Genomic DNA, 22,360 nt, shown 5'->3' on the forward strand with positions numbered 1-22,360 from the left:
TTCTCTTTATTTCTCTACTTTCTCACTTCCTGTCTCCCCCTCTCCCCACTTTCCCCTTCCTCTCTTCTCATTTCTGCCCTTTCTTTCTATATCTTCACCTCTCTACACATATATCTGCTTCTGTCCCCTTTATCCCTCTCTCTATATTCCCCTTGTTTCCCTCTTTCCCTCTTCTCCGTCCTCCCTCTACCCCTCTCCCCTCTCCCCCTTTTCTCTTGATTCTGACTTTATCTCTCAGTCTCTCTTTCAAGCACCATAAAGTAATCATGATTAATTCAATTACAGCTTGCCATTTCAAAGTTTTCCTTACCTTCTTATAAACTTAGTTGACATATTTATGAAGTGTAATTGATACTAACATGGTTGTGAAACTATAATAACCACTTATTTCTCACGATCACCCAAAACCACATATCCCTCATTCAGATGACCAAAAATGATTATAAAGTCGTACAATATAGCTATACAAAAAGTGATTAGCCTTTTTCTAGTATGAATATCGCATGAATAAATATCGTTCAGCAAAACGTTTGTTAGAACATGGTTTCAATTGAAAACTCAAATCATAATTGGGGTCGGCTTTCAGTGTGAATGTCGTATCATACGCACATAAAAAGCATGTAACTAGGCAGGCCTCATCCAGTGCTCACTGATTATCGGTCAGCTCGTTGGGCATCCACAGGAATGTCATGACTGCCATTGTCAGTGCATAGCTCTTGCTGCCTTCTTCTGGGACCCTTTTCACAAAGCCCCTTTTCAATGACAAATGACAAATATCTGTGACAAATCTGCTGATAACCAATCAGAAGTATTAAAGGATTGCAGTAGCTTATAACAACAATTGTCATTTGTCACTGATGACAAGTTTTGTGAAACACCCCCCTGGGCAGCCGATGAACTGTCATCTTTATAGCCGACACTGAACATACATATCATATCAACTAACCTCTTCAAACATTTTGTTTTGTACGTTTCTATATAAAATGTTGTTTTCCAGTTTGTATGCCACTTTCACACTAATACTATATAATGGGTCGTTGTATGATGTTTCCTTATACAAATGTAAATTCCACTCTAGTCTGCACAAGCTAATTCACTATCCATATATCTCTCTCTCTTCTTGCAGAGGATAAGCTTATACGCGCCGACTGAGATGGAAGTGAGAGAGAAGGAGGGTATGCTGAGCATGGTGCTGATGAAAGATAGAGTGCCGAAGAAGAAGAGCCGGCCGGGGTACGCGGTCTTGGCCGGTTCACAACTCAAATACTACAAAGATCACAAGCACTATGAGGTACTTAAAGCTTATCTGTATTAGTTTGGCCAGGGAGGATTAGACTTCCCTGCAAGGTCACTGACAGGTGGCTATTTCATCAAGTCAGCTCTCAATTACCATAATAAAAAAGGGATCATGGGGACCAACAGGCACCGATTAGGCATTGTTTGCTATATAGAGGGCGCAAGTAGCTATAAGTAGTTCAGTGGGGCTTTAAGGGGGCGTTTTTGTTCTCGTTCACAGTGTGATTCAAGTGTGGTATTGAAACACACAACAGTGCAGGAGCATGACTTTCGCGTGTCCATACTGAATTTCATCGGTGTGTTAAAGATGTTCATGCATGGGTATATAGTCGTTCGTGAAGTAGGCAACTTGGCGATGACTACATAACACTGAGCCAATGGGTATTACGCTCCTGTGCGTACGTCCGTGTGCTGCCCTCTATATACCCACGCATGAGCAACCTTCTCTTTCTCCATGCTGGAGGAAACTTCTTGTCACTGTACAATCTTATAAATGTGTTGCTTGCTCTCATTAGGGTTGCTCCAGATATGTGGAACAGCAGAGGGAGGATGTAAATGTGAGGGAGGGAAGGAGGGAGGGAAGGAGGGAGGGAAGGAGGGAGGGAAGGAGGGAGGGGGAGGAGGAGGGGGGAGAGGGGGAGGAGGAGGAGGAGGAGGAGGAGAGAGAGTGGATGGGAAGGAGGGACAGGGAAAGAGGGGAGGAGGAGGGGGAGGGGAGAAGGAGGAGGAGAGGGAGGAGGAGAGGGAGGAGGAGGAAGGGGGGAGAAGAGAAGGGAAGGAGGAGGAGGTGAAGAAAGTGGATGAGACGGAGTGACAGGGAAATAGGGAGGAGGAGGGGGAGGGAAGGAGAAGGAGGAGCAGGAGGAGGAAGGGGATTAAAATACATTTATGTACAAATACAAATTCATGACAGTTAGTTTCATATGAACTTCTTAATCTAGAGATACATGTACGTGTGTTATAAGTATTGATAATCTTTCCATTTGTTCCAACAGCGGGATGCAAGTAACCCTGAAGTGAGTCTAACCTTATTCAGAAATGAGGTTTGCTGGTGCAGAAGTAGAACTCCAGGAAAGAGATTAATCTTTGAGGTAAGACTACCTTATTCACCTGGGCTGGTATTCAATTCAATACTTAGCATATGTAAGAAGTTTACTAAGTAAATGGCTAAGTTAAGTAGTTTAATTATCTCGTATTCAAATCGCATTTTAGACTTATACTTATGTAAGACGAAATCTAAGTAAAATACTTACTGATAAGCATTGTGACGTCACACGGTCCATCAAAAGTAATGCGTAATTGATGCATTGCAATAAATGCGCGCTGATATAATTGTGTGTAGGTTATAATACTGTGTAAGAAAACCATATGCCTGCCAATAAAGGCCTCCAAATAATCGACTTAAGTCGTGTATGGAGTTGGCTTAGATTTAGAGTTAAATACTTAACCAAAATTGTGAATTGAATACCAAAATTGGCTAAGTATTTTATCTAAGCCAAATACTAAGTAAAAAGCTTACATTTTGTACTTAAGTATTGAATTGAAGACAGACCCTGTTCACTACTGAATCATCTGGTCCCGTAGGCTTGATAGAGGTGTTGAGTTGAGTGGTTTAAGCACTTGACTTGAAATGGAAAGGTCGACAGGGCGCCAACATCCCTTTGCAAGGCATCAATCTACATTTTCCACTCCATATCCAGGGGAGAAATGGGGACCTGGTAGGATGACGAAAGCCTGAGTGTTAGTAATTGCCATATGCCCACACGGTGTCCATATGGTAGGAATGCTCCCCAGGGAGAGTTGAGATAAAGCACATTGTGCGTGAACGAATCCGGTCTACCAGGATATCTGTAAAGAACTAAGATGGTGTATTTCGTATTAAGCTTGGAGACTCTGTGGATTTTGGCTAGACTTTCCATTGATCCCTTGCAGGTAAAAGTGTTTGCAGATGTTTAGCAGTGCCCTTAAAGATGAAGTTGAGTTCTGGTCATGCGATTGCATTGTGAAAGAAACGGTGTGGAATCGACCAGAAAAGGTTGATCATCTAGCATATAAGAATTTGTGTGTATTGCAAGGTTCTGGAATCATCAAAATGATAAGAAATTTGGCCCAGTCTTGGTAAAGTTACAACCACTGTACACAGAAAGATGTATATGGGACTACACGAACACGTGGCGTAAAAGTCTGACCCTGGATTTTTACGATGTTACATGACATATTTAGAATATGAAGGCCTTTGAATAGCCATGCTTTTCAGGGAACATGTCTTATCTGGTGTTCTTCCACACTTGCATAATAAGAATGATAACGCTCACAAATTATTTTTCACCTCTACCCAGAACTCAACCTTCTCTTTAAGTTAGTAATTGCCATATGCCCACACGGTGACCTTATGGTAAGAATGCTCCTCAAGGGCATAAATTGCCTACCGTAGGATAAGTCCAAGTCTTAGATATAACTCAAGTTTACAATGTAAGTAACTTTTTTCCTCAACAATGAACTGTCAAAAAATTTAAATTCTGTAGATTTGTGATGTCCCTTCAGAGACCATGAATGGCCTGCCATAGTTCAAGACCAGCTTAAGTCGATCTTAGTCTTTGTGAAACACCCCCCAGAACTCAACTAAATCCTGAAGGCCCACACGATGCACTATGAAAGAACAAAGTGGCATCCCTTCAAAAGGCAAACTGATGCATACAGTATAACAATGATTAACCCTCGATGTTATATGTTTGTTTCTCTCTCTCTCTCTCTCTCTCTCTCTCTCCCTCTCCCTCTCTCTCCCTCTCTCTCCCTCTCCCTCTCTCTCCCTCTCCCTCTCTCTCTCTCTCTCTCTCTCTCCCTCTCCCTCTCTCTCCCTCTCTCTCCTCCCTCTCCCTCTCTCTCCCTCTCCCTCTCTCTCCCTCTCCCTCTCTCTCCCTCTCTCTCCCTCTCCCTCCCTCTCTCTCCCTCTCCCTCCCTCTCTCTCCCTCTCCCTCCCTCTCCCTCTCTCTCTCTCTCTCTCTCTCTCTCTCTCTATGTAGCTGTCTACCACCGATCAAGGTATTTTCCTGGTCCAGGGAGAGGATGAGATGACTAGTCAGGCATGGTTTGAAGCCATCAGAGGAGCAGTTGGAGTAAGTCTAATAACTTACCTATAAAAACAATCTTGTTTTTCATTACCGGTATACCTTGCTTTGTCAAACGTATGCATCCATCATTTGTAGACATGTTTCCATTTTGTGTGTGTTCTCTGTTTTCTATATTGTATATAATCTGTATCTTATGTGCTTTTATGGATTTGAATTGAAATAAAATTTGAATTCAATTTAATTATTTTGTACGTTTGCTCGTACTGTTTGATGCTTCGAGAAAAATTGAAAAAACACCTTTGAAAAAAAGAAGTCTAATATTTCGGTTGGCTTAACTGAAAGTGAAAACAAAAATTGGAAGGAGACGTTATTAGTAAACTTTAAAGCATCTGGGGGCCCATTTTATGAAACTTGTTATCTATAGCAACTGCTAAATTTCAATGACAAATTTGCTCTCGGCCAATCAGATGCCGTGATTTCAGTAGCTTATAATAGTAGCTTGTAAATTGTTATTGATAACAAGTTTTATGAAACAGGCCCCAGGCCTCACCGAGGTGGATGCTAAAGACTGGAAGGCTTAGAGAAGGACCATAAGGAAAATGAAATGTCCAAACCCACAGTGTGGGTTAATTGGATGCTAAGCGATGAGGATGATTAATTTTGTTCTTTTGACTATCTCTAACATTGTTTGAGTATTAAAGTAAAGGAGTTATGTAGTAATCTCATGCATTAAACAAGAATCAGCCATTACATAAAACATGCCTGAAAGTTACAATATGATTTTTTTTAAAACCATTTTAGTTCTGAAAGTTGCAATCCAACCACAGGAGCAGATTTAAAGAAAATATTCAACATTACCTGTGTTCGTAAAATGCGGCTAAATGACTGATGTGACCATTTATTGTTGTATTCTTTTCTTCCTCCCACATTCAGGGTCGAACAGGGTCATCTTCCGACATTCCCGAGGAACTTTATAACTCCTCGCCTCTGACACCAACTGGTTGTAAGTGGAACAGTCAATATTTTCTTACAGGGATTCGGTATCTTTGTCTGAGATTCTGAAACAAAATCCTGGATTTAGCTCATGCTGCAATCATAATTATAAACCTTTAGGTCAGTCAGGAACCCCATGACGTTTACAAGCCGATCGCCTGCCTGATTGTCAGGATATTTATGATTGGAAAACGAAACCAAATTTTGCGTTTGCCCAACGGTTTTCATAACACTACAGTCTATTGGGGAAAACGAGTGTGTTAAAACCGGTCACTCAAAGTTTTTTTTTATGTCTTCACTTTAGAAAAAAAATCCATTGGCGATGGTTATGTCATAGCAAGAGAGATATAATCAATCAAACTGGCCAGTCGCCATTTTACGAGCGTACACTAGCTCATCCAGCCACATTAACTTATCCAGCCACATTAACTTTCGCATCCTGCTGGGTCCCCATTTAAAACACCTGGGTGGAGGGTGGCAAATGTAGATAAGACATCTTGTTGAAGGACATTAGTGCTGCTCCGGGACTTGAACCCTGTACCTTGTGACCTGCAGTGGGATGACTTATCCACAACACCTCCAACTCCACCCTGTCCTGTTGTTCTGTGGCACAGCATCTTATGGCAAATAAGCCAGTTCATAGTTGCAGTCTGAGCAAGAGCAGATAAAGGTCATTGCAGACCAAATTGTGAAATACACAAAGACAAAATACGGGATACGTGCTCTTGAAAGTTATGTAATCATTATTCATTTATGCACAAGCAGTGCACTTCATGATACACAGGTGGAAGTATTCTTTGAGAAGGGGAAACAAACTAAGGCTATTTATGTAGCACCTTCATCGCTGTAGGACTGATTATTTCAAAATAACAAAGTGAAACCTCTTCATGTTTTGAAGATCTGTGGATATTCGTGGTCATTTCGGACATGTGCTAACCGTGAACTGGTCTATTCTTTTTTTTATATTTTCCCTCAAATCAGTGTCACCACCGGTTCCCGATGCCCCTCCCATGAAGAAGAGCAACAGTAGGATCAGAGAGAAACTGAAGAACTTCATCTTCACGAGACCCGACAAAGAAGACCTGAGACGCAAGGGCATCTTACAAGGTTCGTTAGCCCTTCAATTTAAAGAGAAGGTTGAGTTCTGGGAAGAGGTGAAGACTAATTTATGAGCATTATCATTGGATTGTGCAAGGGTGGAAGAACATCAGATAAAACATGTTTCCTGAAAAGCATGGCTCTTCAAATGACTTAATATTCGAAATATGGCATGTAACATCATACATTTCGGGACAGATTTCCATGCCACATGTTTGTGTAGTCCCATATACTTTACTGTTTACAGTGCTTGTAATTTTACCCAGACTGGGCCAAATTTCTTATCATTTTGATGATTCCAGAACCTTGCAGGACACACCAAAACTTACATGTATATGCTAGATGATCAACCTTTCTGATCGATTCCACATCGTTTCTTTCACAATGCAATCGCATGACCAGAACTCAACTTTATATGTACTGCCATACCTGTATTACCGTAAAATCCTTTCCAGTGCCATCTCGCATCGACTGTAGCAATATGGTCCTGTTACTCGCTGCTTCTCTAGCTGTGCTGTGGGTTCTTGCATCGAGTCCTCTGTCTGCGAAGTCGGAATTAGGTATTGGGTTACGCACTGTTGGCAAGTTGACCATGAGATGGTTTTTGTGCAACAAAACAATACTAGGGCAGAAAGTTCATTAGCTCAGTATCCCTTTAATACTCGCTTTGTATGTATATATATGTGAGTTTGCAGTAATCCTCATTACCAGGTCCCCCGGAAAGGACCTAAGCCGTCGGCCGTCTGGTTGCTTACTAACAAGCACTTATGCTTTCTTAGCAGTCAGGTAAAATAACCACCACCATTCAAATCATTTCTCTTTATATTTTGATCCATTGCAGAGGAGAATGTGTTTGGGAAGGACATCGGGAAGTTATGTGAGAAGGAGAGGACGACGGTACCAGGCTTCGTCAACCAGTGCATCAGGTGCATCGACAAGAGAGGGCTGGAGTGCGACGGTATTTACAGGGTCAGCGGAAACCTCTCTCTCATACAGAAATTACGTTTCCTCGTCGATCAAGGTAAGCATTGTAGAACTTTTTCCCTTTAGAGGGATATACAGGGTCAGCGGAAACCTCTCTCTCATACAGAAATTACGTTTCCTCGTCGATCAAGGTAAGAACTTCTTCCCTTTAGAGGGTGCTTTCCAACACCCCTAGAAAGTTTTTTTGCCATCAGCCTCATTCGCATGAGTTCTGGTAAACCGCCTTGACAAAACCTCTGCAGTAAAATTGAAATTACATTGGCATGGTGTGCTTGTATTTCTTGATCTTGCAATATATTATATAACTAAATATGCATAGTGCAGAGAGAGAGAGAGAGAGAGAGAGAGGGAGAGAGAGAGACAGAGAGACAGACAGACAGACAGCCAGAGAGACAATAGACAGAGACAGACACAGAGAGTGGAAGAGGTTTACCGCTTATTTTTTCTGTGAGGTTGTACTGGACTTCTGTTCAAACTAAGCTCTGCTGAGTATGTTGGGAGAAATGATTTGTACAACATTGGAGGGAGTACATTGATAAGAGAGGGTTGGAGAGTGGTGGTTTATACAGGGGTCAGAGGTCACTTCTCTCTCTCTCTCTCTCATATAGAAAATACAATTCCAAGTTGATCATTGTGTGTATAGAATGGAATCGCTCCTGACGACGGATAGTAAACCTGCTCGAAACGTCGAGCCACTCCAGCCACTCATCCTCTCCAAGCGCTATAGTTCTCCTTATAAGCTAAGAAAGATAACCAACAGTCTTTTTCAAGACTATACCAACAGTCCTTTTCAGGACTACAAACCCTCAAGAAAGATTACAGAGAGTCCTTTTCAGGACTCCTCAATCCTCCCTCCCCCCCCCCCCCCCTCCTCTCTCTCTCTCTCTCTCTCTCACATGGTGCACCCACAAGTCTACTGTTTAAGAATGGAATCTGATTTAGCTTGTTTTATTATGAGACATTTGTATTTTCTCATCTTCTTTTTCTGCAGAGAAACCCATAGATCTGGAGTCATCACCGTGGAAGGAAGACATCCATGTTATAGCCGGCGCTCTCAAGCTCTACTTCAGGGAACTTCCGGAGCCACTATTCACCTTCAACACCTTTGACAAGTTTATAGCATCCATCAGTAAGTCTATTAAAGGCATCGTTTAACAATGTTAAATCTGAGATGCACGGCCCTGCGTGTTATCAATGTCTTTGATATGAATCCTTTTAAAAAAAATTGCGCTTCAAAATGATAAAGAAGTGCCTCAAAAAATTTAAATCTTTGAGTGACCGGTTTTACCATACTGGTTTCAAATTTGGTTTCGATTTCCAATCATAAATATCTTGATAAACAGACAGGCGATCGGCTTGTAAAAGTCATGGGGTTTCTGACTGATCTAAAGGTTTATAGTTATCATTGCAGCTTTGAGTTAATTCATAATCAAAGTCAAGCCCAAACTCAAACCTGCCTTCACTTTGAGACCATTGACAAGTTTATAATATCCATCAATAACCCTAGTTTGAGATAACTCTTACTCATAGTTAAACCTAAACTCAACTCCGCCTTCACTTTGAGACCTTTGTATATTTTCCCATCTTCTGTTAGTAAACATTAATAAACCATTGTTCCACAGATCAAATACCTAGTTTAGATCGAAGATTTGAGCATACTTTTAGATTCTAACCCATGATATATAATGAAATACATGTATGTGTATATTTCCCATCTTCTGTTGGTAACATTCATATTCCATTGTTCCACAGATCAAATACCTGGTACTGATCAGAAGATCTTAGCATTCCGAGAGCTGTTTGGCGAGATGCCTCGCGTGAACCAAGATACCATCTTTGCCCTCTTCTCGCATCTCAAAAGGTAGGACTAGATGAATCCGAGAAGGCCACATGAAATGGAATCCTAGGGAGTGTTTCACAAAGACCAAGATCAACTTTAAGTTGGACTTAACTATGGCAGGCCATTCATGCCACTGTTTGCTCTCATCATTTACTGGCAATGGTCTCTCAAGGGACGTTCAAATCATGGTCACACATCTACAGAATTAAGCTTTTTTCACAGTTCATTATTGAAGGAAAAAATATTATCTAAAGATCATAATTAAGAAACCAATGGTGAGAGCAACCCGTGGCATGAATGGCCTGCCATAGTTAAGTCCAACTTAAAGTCGATCTTAGTCTTCGTAAAACACTCCCCTGGTTTCTAGCTAGCGATTGGGAAGAACTTTTTTCACCTGGGATGCTCAGGGCCCGGTGCCTTGTGACTTCAAACTTTTCTGAAAGCAACACATCAAACAACAACAACAACAATGCCAACACCAACAAAATAAAAAACAACATCAACAACAATAAAAAAAAACTTCCCCTCCCCCCAATTAAATAACAACTACCTACTATATTTTAGGGTCTTTTTTTTTTTAAATTCTTACAGCCCCCCCCCCCCCCCCCCCAGGGATAACTTGACAAACTTGTAAAATGGAGGGGGCAAAAGCACTTAGATTTTCAGGGCATTTTTTTTCTTCACGTCACATTTCTCACATCACTCCCTTTATTTTTTGACGAGCAGGAGAGAAAAACAAAAAGTGTCACCTAGCAGCATGTCCAGCATTAAGAGAGAGCGAGAGAGAGACAAACAAGGAACAAAAACAGAAACAAAAAGACAAACGACGCCCTTACATTTTAAGGGTGTATTTTCATTGAGAATTCTTGCAGCACCTGCCAGGGTTATCTGACAAGCGGAAAAAAAAGGGGTGGGGGGGGGGGGGGGGGGGGTTAATATAATGAAAACAATTTTCAATGTTTACAAAGATCTCAATGTGTAGTCATGTACAGCAATGTCTTCAATAAACAGTTTACCTAATGTTAATACAAGAAGAAAAAGAAGAGTTTTTCTGCTGTATATGATTTTACTTCTTTTTTTGCTGTACACACTGCATTGTAAGTTGATCTATATAATAAATATGTTTCCAAACAGAATATTGATTTGTTACATTACATTGTAAATTGATTTAAATGATAATGTTTACAAACAGAATATTGATTTGTTACATTGCACTGTAAATTGATTATTGGTTTGTTACATTACTTTGTAAATTGATTTAAATGATATATATGTTTACAAATAGAATATTGATTTGTTACATTGCACTGTAAATTGATTTATATGTTTATAAACAGAATATTGATGTACAATGAAGTTTACTAAATGAATACAATGCAATACATGTATTCACCAACTTTCCTTTCTCTCCTTCATCTTCGCCCCCCCCCCCCTCGACAGGGTCATGGATAACGTCCATCACAACCGTATGCCGGCCAAGAACGTGGCAACGGTCTTCGGCCCCACCCTCATGTGGCCCGAGCGGGAGAACATAAACATGGCCATGGCGACCGTCTACCAGAACCAAGTCATGGAGTTTGTCTTATTAGAATTTGACAACATCTTCCGGTAGTGAGCTCCGCCCGTGTTCTCCTGGACTTTGTTTTGTAGAACAATGCGGAAACCAGCATGTGGGACTGAAGCTAAGAGTCTGGCCAGAACTTGGCATGTGGCTGTAGCAATGTTTTGCTTAGCACATGTCTCCTATTCCTAAGGACGAGTATTGGAATGATAATTTGTCATAAATCAAGTTGCTCACACGTATGTAATTGTAATAGCTGATGAACGTAAAAAGAGCCATTATCGCCATGTTTATCATGTTCGTGGACTGTCACCAATTCAAGTACACGTACCAGGGACTGAATCCAGACTTCAATAGTGTGTAGACATTGCCAAATAAACCCAACTAGTTGATTAATATTCGCGCATCATTGTTTAACGATCCTCTGTTGCATGGAAATGTCTTCAATGGATAGTTTTCGGAGCTTCCGCAAACAAGACAACACCCAGAGGATACTGAGAATGGGAAGAAATAGATGGGGTTTGTATCTACAAGAAAGTCATAATTTTAAGTGTGCACAAAAGTAACTGTACAGTAATGCATCAGTAGCCTATACAACTGATGGAGGCTTTGCAATTCATGTTGAATCTGTTCAGTTGACGAGACCAACGTTCCTCATCTCCTCCTTTGTTGGTATCACTGGAAGCATGGCAAATAGCCCAGAAGTGTGTGAGTCCTTGCTCATACTCAAGGTAGAACATTCCATTGATCAGCCTGCATTGTCGCGGTTGAAACCGGACATGGATCAAGCAGTGGGTAATATTAGTCAGGACTCAACGACAGCAAGACTGGTTCTCCTGTGGACCTGGGAGGGATCACCCACTGGGTGATCTGAGGAAAAGAATCCAGGGACCCGTTTCACAAAGCTTTTTTTCAATGACAAATGACAAAAATCAACAAATGACAACCAATCAGAAGCAAGGATTTCAGTAGCTTATAACAAAAACTCTCATTTGCCACTGACAAGTTTTGTGAAAAAAAGGATCTCTGATACATTCACACTTGTGTGACAAAGGGGCAATGTACTAAAACTTGAAACAGTGAAGTTTTTAAAGAGTAATAATTTTATGTTCTGTTGACAGTAATAATTTCATGTTTTTTTAAGAATATGATTCCTTTCGATGACAGAAAAGTTCCTGATGCTTCCGCAAAATGCTCCATCTCATCATGTCTTTTTAAAATGTCTTTCAAGAGAGATTTATTTCATTGTATCGTATGTTTTCAGCAGCATGAGTGGAGCTGCAACTGCAGTCATTCAGCTCAAAAAGTTTAATATTTTTTTGCAATGTTTTAAAGAAATTCCCTATAGTGGAAAATATATATTATGAGTTGAATCATGTGACATATTGTTTCTTTCGTTATAAGTTCTAAGCATATTATATTCTCAATTCTATTTTTGTAATTCTTGAGTTACTTGCATACAAAAGGGTATTATATTCACAGATTTATTCCTTTTTATGTTTTAAATGCATTTATGAATAATTTTGCACAGGCTCTGAAGATTATTTGTTTTCCTTCTATTTAGTATGTTATTTCCCACTGATTCCCCCCATATCCATTTTGTGTAATATTTACCTAGCTATAGTTTAGATACCTCTGCTTAAAGACATTAGTAGTTACTACGGTATTTCCCTGCTTACTCACAATTTGGGACCTGTTTCACAAAGCCTTTTCTCAATGACAAATGGCAAAAATCAGTGACATATCTGCTTGATAACCAATCAGAAGCAAGGATTTCAGTAGCTAATAACAAAAACTGTCATTTGTCACTGATGACAAGTTTTGTGAAACGGTTCCCTGGTCATGGATATGTTATTGAGAAAGATTTGATGACTAACATGGAGAGATGCATGCATTCTGTATTCAGGAGCAAGAATTAGAACCCATGAATAGTTTCGGTTAATCTTTCACTGACAATACCGATGGAAGCCAGAGGCGCAATTAGTTTGTAGGTTGGTCAGATATTTATCATTACAATCAATGTCTCTTGCTGCTAAAAGAGCCACGGTATTCCCTTCTCCAAAAATATGCAGGCTGATACTTTTTTACGAAAAAAAAAGTCTTTCCAATTTAATTCCAACACTTTAAGTCCTTCGCATTTACAGATATAAATCAGAAATGGAACGACAATACATTGTCATTTGAATACTGCTTGGTAGTTTTAGTCCGAACAAAATTCATTGTAATTAATATCAGTGACGATTTAAATACATAAATGCATGTTACTGGAACATCATTACCAAAATCCCTTCATTTTGAAATTCATTCAACATCTCAATTTACTTATCGTATGGTTTGATAGTTATAAAATGTTCAGATTTATTCATAAACTTGAAGCATAATTCATTTTTATATGTCCATGTATATTCCCATGTATTGAATTACATGTATATTTATTTACTTACAGTGTACAGTGTATAAGGGGCACACATTCAAGAAAAGTAATGTGCAGAGTATTATGAAAGGCCTTTAAAGGGCCTTTTAGAGAAATCAGCATCGTCTGATCAACTCTAAAAATATGAATTTTTACCTGTCTTTGATTTTTACTGGAAAGGCCATGAATATTGTATTCAATGAATTTGTGTACTTAATAAGAAGAAATGCAATAAGGAAAGATTTTAGGTTTTTAAAGCCCACGGTATCTTTCACTGGCTGTACAATTGAAATCACTATATTTGATAATACATGCTGCAGGTAGAATGCAGAAAATTAGGAACAATTTTAAGTTTTAATGATTGGTTGTACTCTGAGCAGTGATTCATTCACTATTGTAGCAAATACCATATGCTCCTGTTTTACTCAAATTTTCAAAGCAACAAATGATTGAGCTACCTGATATGAAACCATATTACATGTAAATTGTTAGCTGCAAAAATGTAAAGTGCACTGAATCTAATGTACAGCACAATTCTACTATACTGAGCCAGATATTGATTTTACAATATTTGAAGCAATGTAGATGTTAGATTATGAAATAATGAATAAGCCAAGTAAGTCCACAAGCTGACCACTGTCGTTTTGATTTGAAGAGTTTTACCCAACCAAAAAGCCAAGAAATTGATTTCAAAGACACTCTTGTTAATTTGAATTTGCCCTCAAAGCAAGACAATTTAGTTCCGTGCCAAATCAGTGCATATGTTTGTCATTTTTTAATTCACTTTTTTTCATTTTTGGTCGTTTTGATAAAGGTTTCGCAAGAGATCGTGAGGTAAATACTAAACACTTTTCAGCGAAGTTTAGATTAACATAAAATTCAAGTTTAAAGTACCCTAGGCAATGAGTAGGACCAAACCTAACATCAACAATCTGTAGAATTGATATAACCAAAAAGATTAAGATGTCAAACACCTCATTCCTTTAATTTTGACCTAACAATTGAACACCCCCCCCCCCTCTCATTTAATTGTGACCAAACAATCGTATTATAATTATCAATGTTAATGTGAGTCTTGATCCCATCGTTAGATGTTTCAATTATTTGTATCTCACATTTTGAGACTTACATTCCAAAAGTGTTCCACTAGACAAATATGTTTATTAATCAATACCACAAAGTAGTAAAAATAGGACTGGGCTGTGTCTCAATTCATCTCCTTTTCATGTACTTAATTCTTGAGACCTGTCACAAATATTAAAAACAAGGTAATCCTAAATGAACTCCGTATATTTGGTAATGATACTGTAGCCGCTTTGTTGTAACAGAAAAGGCACTTTTCAAGAAAAAGAAACCATTGTTACCTTATTGTCAAAATCTAACTTGCATCTACAATGTATTTCCTGAAATTGTGGGTAATATTTTTCTCCCTTTTGAGGTATTCTTTCGCTTAACTCTCTTATTTTTCTAGCGAATGATGAAGAACATATTCTGAAAGTTCTATCATGCATTTCAGCACAAATGGGCATGATACATATTGATATAAGCCATGCAGCTTTCAATATTTCCCTCATTAATGGATATATCATTTTTTTTTTATGGGTATGGTATAATTCAAATTTTGATCTGTTGAGTATTAACTGATCCGGAAACAGTGACATCCAGTTGTTTCTCAAGATATTGCTTTGAAAAAAATATGATTAAACAGAAGTTATAGACATAAGTAAGGATTAGAGTCCTGGAAATATACAGTAATCTTGCACTACAGATATTTTTTAAGTAGGTAAACTTGTACTGTAGTGAGTAGATATGAAATTCAAAAAAAAGAAAAGGAATCTGGTTTGAAAAAAAACCAACACAGATTGTATTCTGATGATATTTTTGCACTAAATTTGTAGGAAGACTGTACTTATAGAGAACAATTAATGTATACAGATATGTAAATGTTATGGATATTCCTCATGGTAGGGTATTTTTTAAATGTACACAATAAAGCCCACCGCATACTATACGATCTTCCTGTGATCCGACTTTCGAAGAAACAGGAATGATATTAGATTTTGAAATCTAAACAAACATGCTTTTGATGTAGGTTCTAAATAATGGTAAGAATGCCAACAAAAGAATTTGAGTGCATTTAAGCATTCTAGTCAGAATAAATGCTAAATTGGCTTAAAATCGTAGATAATTTCACTACTGTTATGATGTCAAGAACTACTATTCTGAGCCGATTAGCTATTACTCTTCCAAGGAAGCTTGAAAATCCATTGAAAGTTCATTTTGGGTTATCCGCGGCTATGACTATTCAAATCATCGATCATTGAGATTTTAGAAGTTAGAATGTTCATATCAAAAGCTTTTGGAGATACTTCCAACATCGGTTTGTAGGCTGATCGTATAGTGTCCGGTGAGCTTAACAATTTACAGTGATTGCTGCAAGAAGGTCGTATCTGCCATTGAACAAATAGAGCTATTACGGCCTTCTTGCGGAGAGTTGATGATCTGTTTTATTACCCGAGCATTTTATATCTAAAATATTAGGAGGCTACTTCACAAATCAAGCAAGATATTCCTGGCCCTCCTTTACAAAATTCATCCAGGATATCGTGCTTAAATCGAGAAGAGTCTTTCCTAAACTGCATCTCAACTTTCCTCTTCTGTTCGTTGAATTCGTATACCCGCTTTTGTGGAAATGTACAACAATGGACCATTGAATATTTATGAGAATATTGCCTGTAAGTAAAGAGTTTGTTTATTTCATTATGTACCACCATGTTACATTTTTTCACTGGGTTTATGGGAACATTGCATATAACTATGTATAGGTAGAGGTTTTGTTTATTACGAGAGGCATGTAAAGATTTATCAGTCTGGTCTGCGTCCATTGCTGAGGAGGAGATGGATGGATGGAACATCAGATGATGGTATTAAAAAGATACTGGGAAGTATGAAAATAGAAGGAGTATTGGTGTATTTATTTTGTCTGCTTGGGGCCAGATCAAACGATGTATTATATTTATTCTTGTTGAAGATGTTCTGGAAAACGTGTAGCTACATTTAGATGAGATTAAATTGGAGTAAATTAAACCATGCTGCAAGGAGGGAAAAGGATGCCATAGCAACTTAAAGATATAGACCGGTAGTGGTTAAATTGCGGTTCAAGGGTATTGGGTGCAAAAATATCCATTCAATATTGTTTAAATATTGCCTTCAGAGGTTTAGATGGTAATACTTCAACCTGAATTCGCAAAAAACAGAAATATATGCCCAAATGTTCAATGTTGAAGTGCATTCGCAATATCTATCCAGGGCGGATCGATATGATAATTTAACACATATATATCAATTAGTAGGCGGTTTGTATCATCACGTATTAGTCAAAACATATTTTTTCACATGTTTGGTTAGAAGAGCTTCCATTTCATTTTTTGAGAGGGGGGCGTTCCAAAACTGGTCTATACCTTTAAGAAAATATTTTATGTGTAAATTGATAACAAGTGGGGTAAATGAAAAAGTGTCCTGAGCATACTTGGTTTTCTGAATGTCGTACGATTTTTGACACGCATTAGGCAAAGCGCTTGTGCCATTTTATTTATGGTAGCTCTTTCTATGAGACAGTTTACTGCTTTTTTTCCCCCCTTCTGCATGAGCAGGGTTTTTATCAGGGAGCATAGCGGATTAATAGCTAATATCCATGTCTCGAAGGATTCTAATGAGTTACTGGGTTACTGAGATAGGAAAGAGAGGGGAGCAGAGATAGAGTGAGAGAGAGAGAGAGAGAGAGAGAGAAAGAGCAATCATAATGGAGCTTATAGATAAGCTTAGCGGTAAAAGATGGAGGTGAAAAACTCAAAATACATATAGATGATAAATGGAAAGAGAGAGAGAGAAAAAAAGTGGGGAGGTGTGGGCGATGGAGAGAGAGGAAGGACAGGGATGGCAGAGAAAAGGAGTTTCAGAAACAGAGCAGAGCAGAGGAAGGAACAATAAACATGTACATGGGAGGGGGTAGGGAGAGGATGAGTGAGAGAGGAGAGAGCATAGACGAGGGGCCACTTCAAGAAGCGTAATTCTAGTGTGAAAAGCGTTCCACATGACAACTTCTTCAAGGTGCATCGATTTAATGGATGCCCGTTGAAACATTCAAATGTATTTAATGATCCGCTGGGAGATCATACTGAATACCGATTCCTTTCCAAGACTTTGCAGCAAAAATCGGTCGAGTCAAGCATTAAAGGTAAACTTGAGTTCTGTTTTTTTTTTTTAAAGAAAAGAATTCTCACAGAATCAAACGAAACTTACACTGAATGTTCAAGAGTACAAATAAATGACATGTGCCAAACAATTTTGGTAGAAAATGTATACTGGCTGAGCAGTGAGCATAGAAAGATAAGGAAATCAAGGTTAGTAGCCCCGACACCATGTGTGTTGTCCCATATACATCTTTCTGTGTACAGTGCTTGTTACTTTACCAAGACTGGGTCAAATTTATTATGGTTTTGATGACTCCAGAACCTTGCAGTACACACCAATACTTACATGCTACATGACAAACTTTTTCTGATCCATTCCACACCTTTTTCTTTCACAATGCAACCGCATTACCAGAATTCAACTTTATCTTTAACCTATATCAGTACAGGGTCAACTTTTAAAGAACTTTTTGTGCATTATCTTTTGATCTAGGATGCAAGGAATTACACATTATACATGAGTATAAAGAGCAAAAATCCTGAGGCTATGGAGAGAGAGAGAGAGAGAGAGAGAGAGAGAGAGAGAGAGAGAGAGAGAGAGAGAAAGCGGGGAGTTAACATTTTTGTTAAGAGGAACTAGTTCGGCATACATGAATATTTTGTGAATGTTGCGCATCAAACGACTGTATATTTATTGGAACCTATTCAAAATGTTCCTAATGATAATCTGGAAGATAATTCTTTGGAGTCTTTCTTCGGACTTTGCAGCCAGAGAGAGAAGAAAGAGAGAGAGAGAGAGAGAGAGAGAGAGAGAGAGAGAGAGAGAGAGAGAGAGAGAGAGAGAGAGAGAACGCGGGGAGCATTTTTGAAGAGGAAATAGTTCGGCATACATAATTATGTTTTTGCAATGTTGCGCATCAAACGACTGTAATATTTATTGCAACCTATTCAAAATGTTCTTAATGATAATCTGGAAGATAATTCTTTGGAGTCTTTCTTCGGACTTTGCAGCCAGAGAGAGAAAGAAAGAGAGAGAGAGAGAGAGAGAGAGAGAGAGAGAGAGAGAGAGAGAGAGAGAACGCGGGGAGCATTTTTGAAGAGGAAATAGTTCGGCATACATAATTATGTTTTTGCAATGTTGCGCATCAAACGACTGTAATATTTATTGCAACCTATTCAAAATGTTCTTAATGATAATCTGGAAGATAATTCTTTGGAGTCTTTCTTCGGACTTTGCAGCCAGAGAGAGAAGAAAGAGAGAGAGAAAGAGAGAGAGAGAGAGAGAGAGAGAGAGAGAGAGAGAGAGAGAGAGAGAACGCGGGCAGCATTTTTGAAGAGGAAATAGTTCGGCATACATAATTATGTTTTTGCAATGTTGCGCATCAAACGACTGTATTATTTATTGGAACCATATTAAAATGTGCATGCTCAATGATAATCTGGGAGATAATTCTTTGGAGTCCTTCCTCAGGCTTTGCAGCCAATATTCGTCTTGTAAAGGATTGACAGAGGTATGGAGATGGAGGGGTGATGATGGAGGCAGAGTCGCTCAGTAGTAAAGCAATGGTCTTCTCTCCGGGAGTTACTCATGGGTTCGAAACCAAGGCCTTTCGGCACCATGAGTAAATGCTGTCGCGATGGGTAAAATGAGGGAGTATTTTTATTATTGTTATCATTTTACCAAATGTGTATCGGTTTTTTCTTTTGAGAGGGCATTGCCCCATGTGCGTACCCCCTTCCGCCCCGCAATTCACTACTGGTATCGAGTTATTAGAACGTACGGGGAAAGCCGCAATTTGCTTCAAGAAGGAAGGATTCCTTTTAATATGTCCACAGAATTACAGGTACAAGCATATAATATGCTCTTATGCGATGTATCGATTTATTGGAAGGTTGGAAGCCTTTAGAAAAAAATATTAAACATTTTTGTAGGTTAAATAACCGCTTTCAAAGCTTCTCGATTCACTATGTCGCATTATTTTCCATATCCACCATCAAACGATTACTTCGTCGTGGCACACATGAATATCAACTTTTGAAAACTATTGAATCATTCAGTTTTGCCATGGTAATGCCTTTTCCTGGTCTTTTAAGCATATAATAGCCTCTGGCAGATAAGGCTTTGTCTCGAATATGTCTGCATAGACGTAAATATATTCAACCAGATTCTTAGAATGTTCAGTTTTGCTTCATGCACATTGAAGAACCTTTTCCGAAAGGTCACCACTTGTTCTTGAATCTTGATTCACAAAAATTGTGAATCATAACAAAAATGGTCATAAACTTTTACAATTTGCTAAAGATGAAGTTTTAAAAAATACCAAAGTCTGTCAGAATAATTTTGAATGTGGTAGTTACGGCACCATGCCTCCTCAAATTTTAGCGATTAATAATTACATTATATATTATTTTGACCAATCTGTCATATTTGAAAGGGTTGTAAAAATCGTGTAAGTGTAGAAATGGACATTGGATGTCCTATTGGTATGCAAGCATCTTGTTTCTGTGACTTTTTCTGACAAGGAAAAGCTCTCAGATTTTGCACACACAAAAAAAACATCATTTCATCAGAACATTTATTTGTGTGTCAATCAAAATCTTCCAAAAAATTAAGAAAAAAATCAAAGAGAGTGAGAGAGAGAGAGAAAGAAAGAAAGAGACAGAAAGAAAGAGAGAGAGAGAGAAAGAGAGAGAGAGAGAGAGAGAGATAGTGAGATAGTGAGGTTGAGAGTGAAAGAAGGCTGAGGGAGAGTAAGAGAGAGAGAGAACGAGAGAGGGGGGGGGGATATAGAGAGAGATATGTAAAAAGTACGGTTAGAAAATTTTTAAAATTTAATTATCAACATGTTCCACATCATGCCTATTTCATCACTATAAAGAATTATTTGAAAGCATTGAAACGCTCCAATTTTAGACCCTCGTTGTCATGGTGATCGACGCCTTCATGAATGACAAGAACAGACCGTACTTATTTTTTCATTTAACTTCATCGATTTCTGCTCACATTAATGATTCTGACTTATGTACTATATGAGAGTTATTAATTTGTAAAACGCCCATGAATCTAGGAATGTATTTCTTTTTTTTTCCTTGTTGAAGTGAAGAAGCAATACAAGCTTAAATTATTTTTTTTTACGTGAGAAAATATATAATTATAGAGAGAAGAAGGGGGAAAAAAGAGTTATCAAGAGAAAGAAAGAGAACAAAAAAAGTCAATTTTAGAGAAGGCAGCGAGGAATATGCTTTTCACAGTGCAATATTGAATTTAAAATACAAAGAAAGAGAAAAAGATATGAGAGAATGAGTGAAAAAAGTCCAGTTCAGAGATGACAGCGAGGAATATGTTTTTCACAGTGCAATATTGATTTTAAAATGCATGTACTTTGCAATATGGAATAATAAACAATAAAGAACCAACAGCGCAGCTAGGGAATCAGCGAGTTACGAGACCATACTGCTAAAGATTTTACGGTAGTACTTTTAGCAGAGCATGGCCATTTTTTAAAAATATATATATATATTTACTTGGCTGTGGTACGTTTTTTTATTTTTTTTTATTCACAACCTGAAACATTTGTTTCAAATAAAGTGTTGGAAATAACCGTTCTTTACACAAGAGCTTGTTTCCAAAAGGCATTAAATCCACTTTTGAACAAATGGATTAATTCAATCTAAAATCGTGTCATTCCAAACGGGATTAAATCCAGTTTGGCGAATACAAGTATTTTTTCTTCAAAAGATAAAGGTCTTTGCGTGCCTAAGAGACGGATGGAGGGATGATGAGGAGGTCGAGAGTAAGAGAGAGAGAGAGAGAGAAAAAAAGAGAGAGAGAGAGAGAGAGAGAGAGAGAAATAATACTAAGTCAAGTGCACGCTAATGCTTTGCTCAACATCTTTACACGTAGTGTCAAACATAATCCTGCATCGCCTGACTGCTTCCCTCAGCGGAGAGGATTAAAATCATTGAAACGTCACATATGCTTAATCGCATTGCTTGTGGGTGTGTACTGCAACGGTGCAACCGTTACCAAGGCGTAGCGACAGGGACCGGAGAGGGGGTCAGCTCCCAAATATATTTTTTAAATAATAAAAGCATAGAAAAAAGGGGATCGGGAGAGGGGGAGGGGTGAAGAGAGCGTGAAAAGAAGATCGTAGTTAATCTTCGATCTCACTACATCCCTATAAAATCGGAGTCCTCACTTTCATCTGTATTACGTCGTAAGATTCACCCTCCCCCCCCCCTCCCCATCACGAATGCCAGTGACCCATCGAAGGCTCGAACCACCCTACGCAACTGGAACTAATTGTTTCCTCTTTACAGTGGCGGATCCAGGGGGGGCCCCCCCCCTTGAGAAAAAAAATCATGTAAAATCACGTGATTTTTACCTTTTTGGGGGGTTGGGCCCCCCCCCTGGCGCTCAAAGGGGGGGTGCAAATTGAATTTTTTTGAGGATCAAAAAAAAAAAAAATGTGCTCACTACCCCCCCCCCCCCCCCCCCCCCCCCCCCCCCCCCCCCCCCACTGAGCGAATTTTTGGCCGGCGCGTTTTTCAAATTTTTGGGAGCAAAAAAAAAAAAAAAAAAAAAATTGTGCTCTGTACCCCCCCCCCCCCCCCCCCCCCCCCCCACTGAGCGACTTTTCGGCCGGCGCGATTTTCAAATTTTCGGGAGCAAAAAAAAAAAAGTTGGGCCCCCTCCCCTAAGAAATCCTGGATCCGCGCCTGCCTCTTTAAAGGTTCACATAGCATTTCTAAACATAGGGTGAAAGAGGTCGGAACGAATTCTCAAGGTCAAGTAGGCTTAGGGTAGCGTGTATTTCAATACTATGGACATTTAGTGTGGTCTCGTAAAGCTTTTCATAATATTGAATGATTCTTTAAAATGCATCGGTTTGAATTGAAGTTTGACAAGCG

The 22,360-nt window shown here is 38.8% G+C and overlaps 1 protein-coding gene across 7 annotated transcripts in view; it reads left to right on the forward strand.

Annotated features, from left to right (window-relative positions):
- The window catches only part of LOC105445543 (rho GTPase-activating protein 27), a 73,491-nt gene extending 58,224 nt beyond the window's left edge, over positions 1-15,267 (forward strand). For 6 of the 7 annotated variants that reach the window (XM_030990344.1, XM_030990338.1, XM_030990340.1 and 3 more), the window contains 9 exons: positions 1,127-1,291; positions 2,292-2,387; positions 4,320-4,412; positions 5,301-5,370; positions 6,342-6,467; positions 7,300-7,479; positions 8,434-8,571; positions 9,195-9,303; positions 10,723-15,267. In XM_030990344.1, coding sequence (XP_030846204.1) covers positions 1,127-1,291; positions 2,292-2,387; positions 4,320-4,412; positions 5,301-5,370; positions 6,342-6,467; positions 7,300-7,479; positions 8,434-8,571; positions 9,195-9,303; positions 10,723-10,894 — 1,149 coding nt within the window. In that variant the 3' untranslated portion in view covers positions 10,895-15,267. Of the gene's footprint in view, positions 1-1,126; positions 1,292-2,291; positions 2,388-4,319; positions 4,413-5,300; positions 5,371-6,341; positions 6,468-7,299; positions 7,480-7,510; positions 7,574-8,433; positions 8,572-9,194; positions 9,304-10,722 lie in introns of all 7 variants that reach the window. The other variant, XM_030990339.1, reaches the window with a different exon arrangement.
- Positions 15,268-22,360: the final 7,093 nt, after the last annotated feature.

This window comes from Strongylocentrotus purpuratus, unplaced genomic scaffold (genome assembly GCF_000002235.5).
Source record: "Strongylocentrotus purpuratus isolate Spur 01 unplaced genomic scaffold, Spur_5.0 spur5_scaffold_19, whole genome shotgun sequence".
In the NCBI taxonomy this organism is placed as follows: Eukaryota; Metazoa; Echinodermata; class Echinoidea; order Camarodonta; family Strongylocentrotidae; genus Strongylocentrotus; species Strongylocentrotus purpuratus.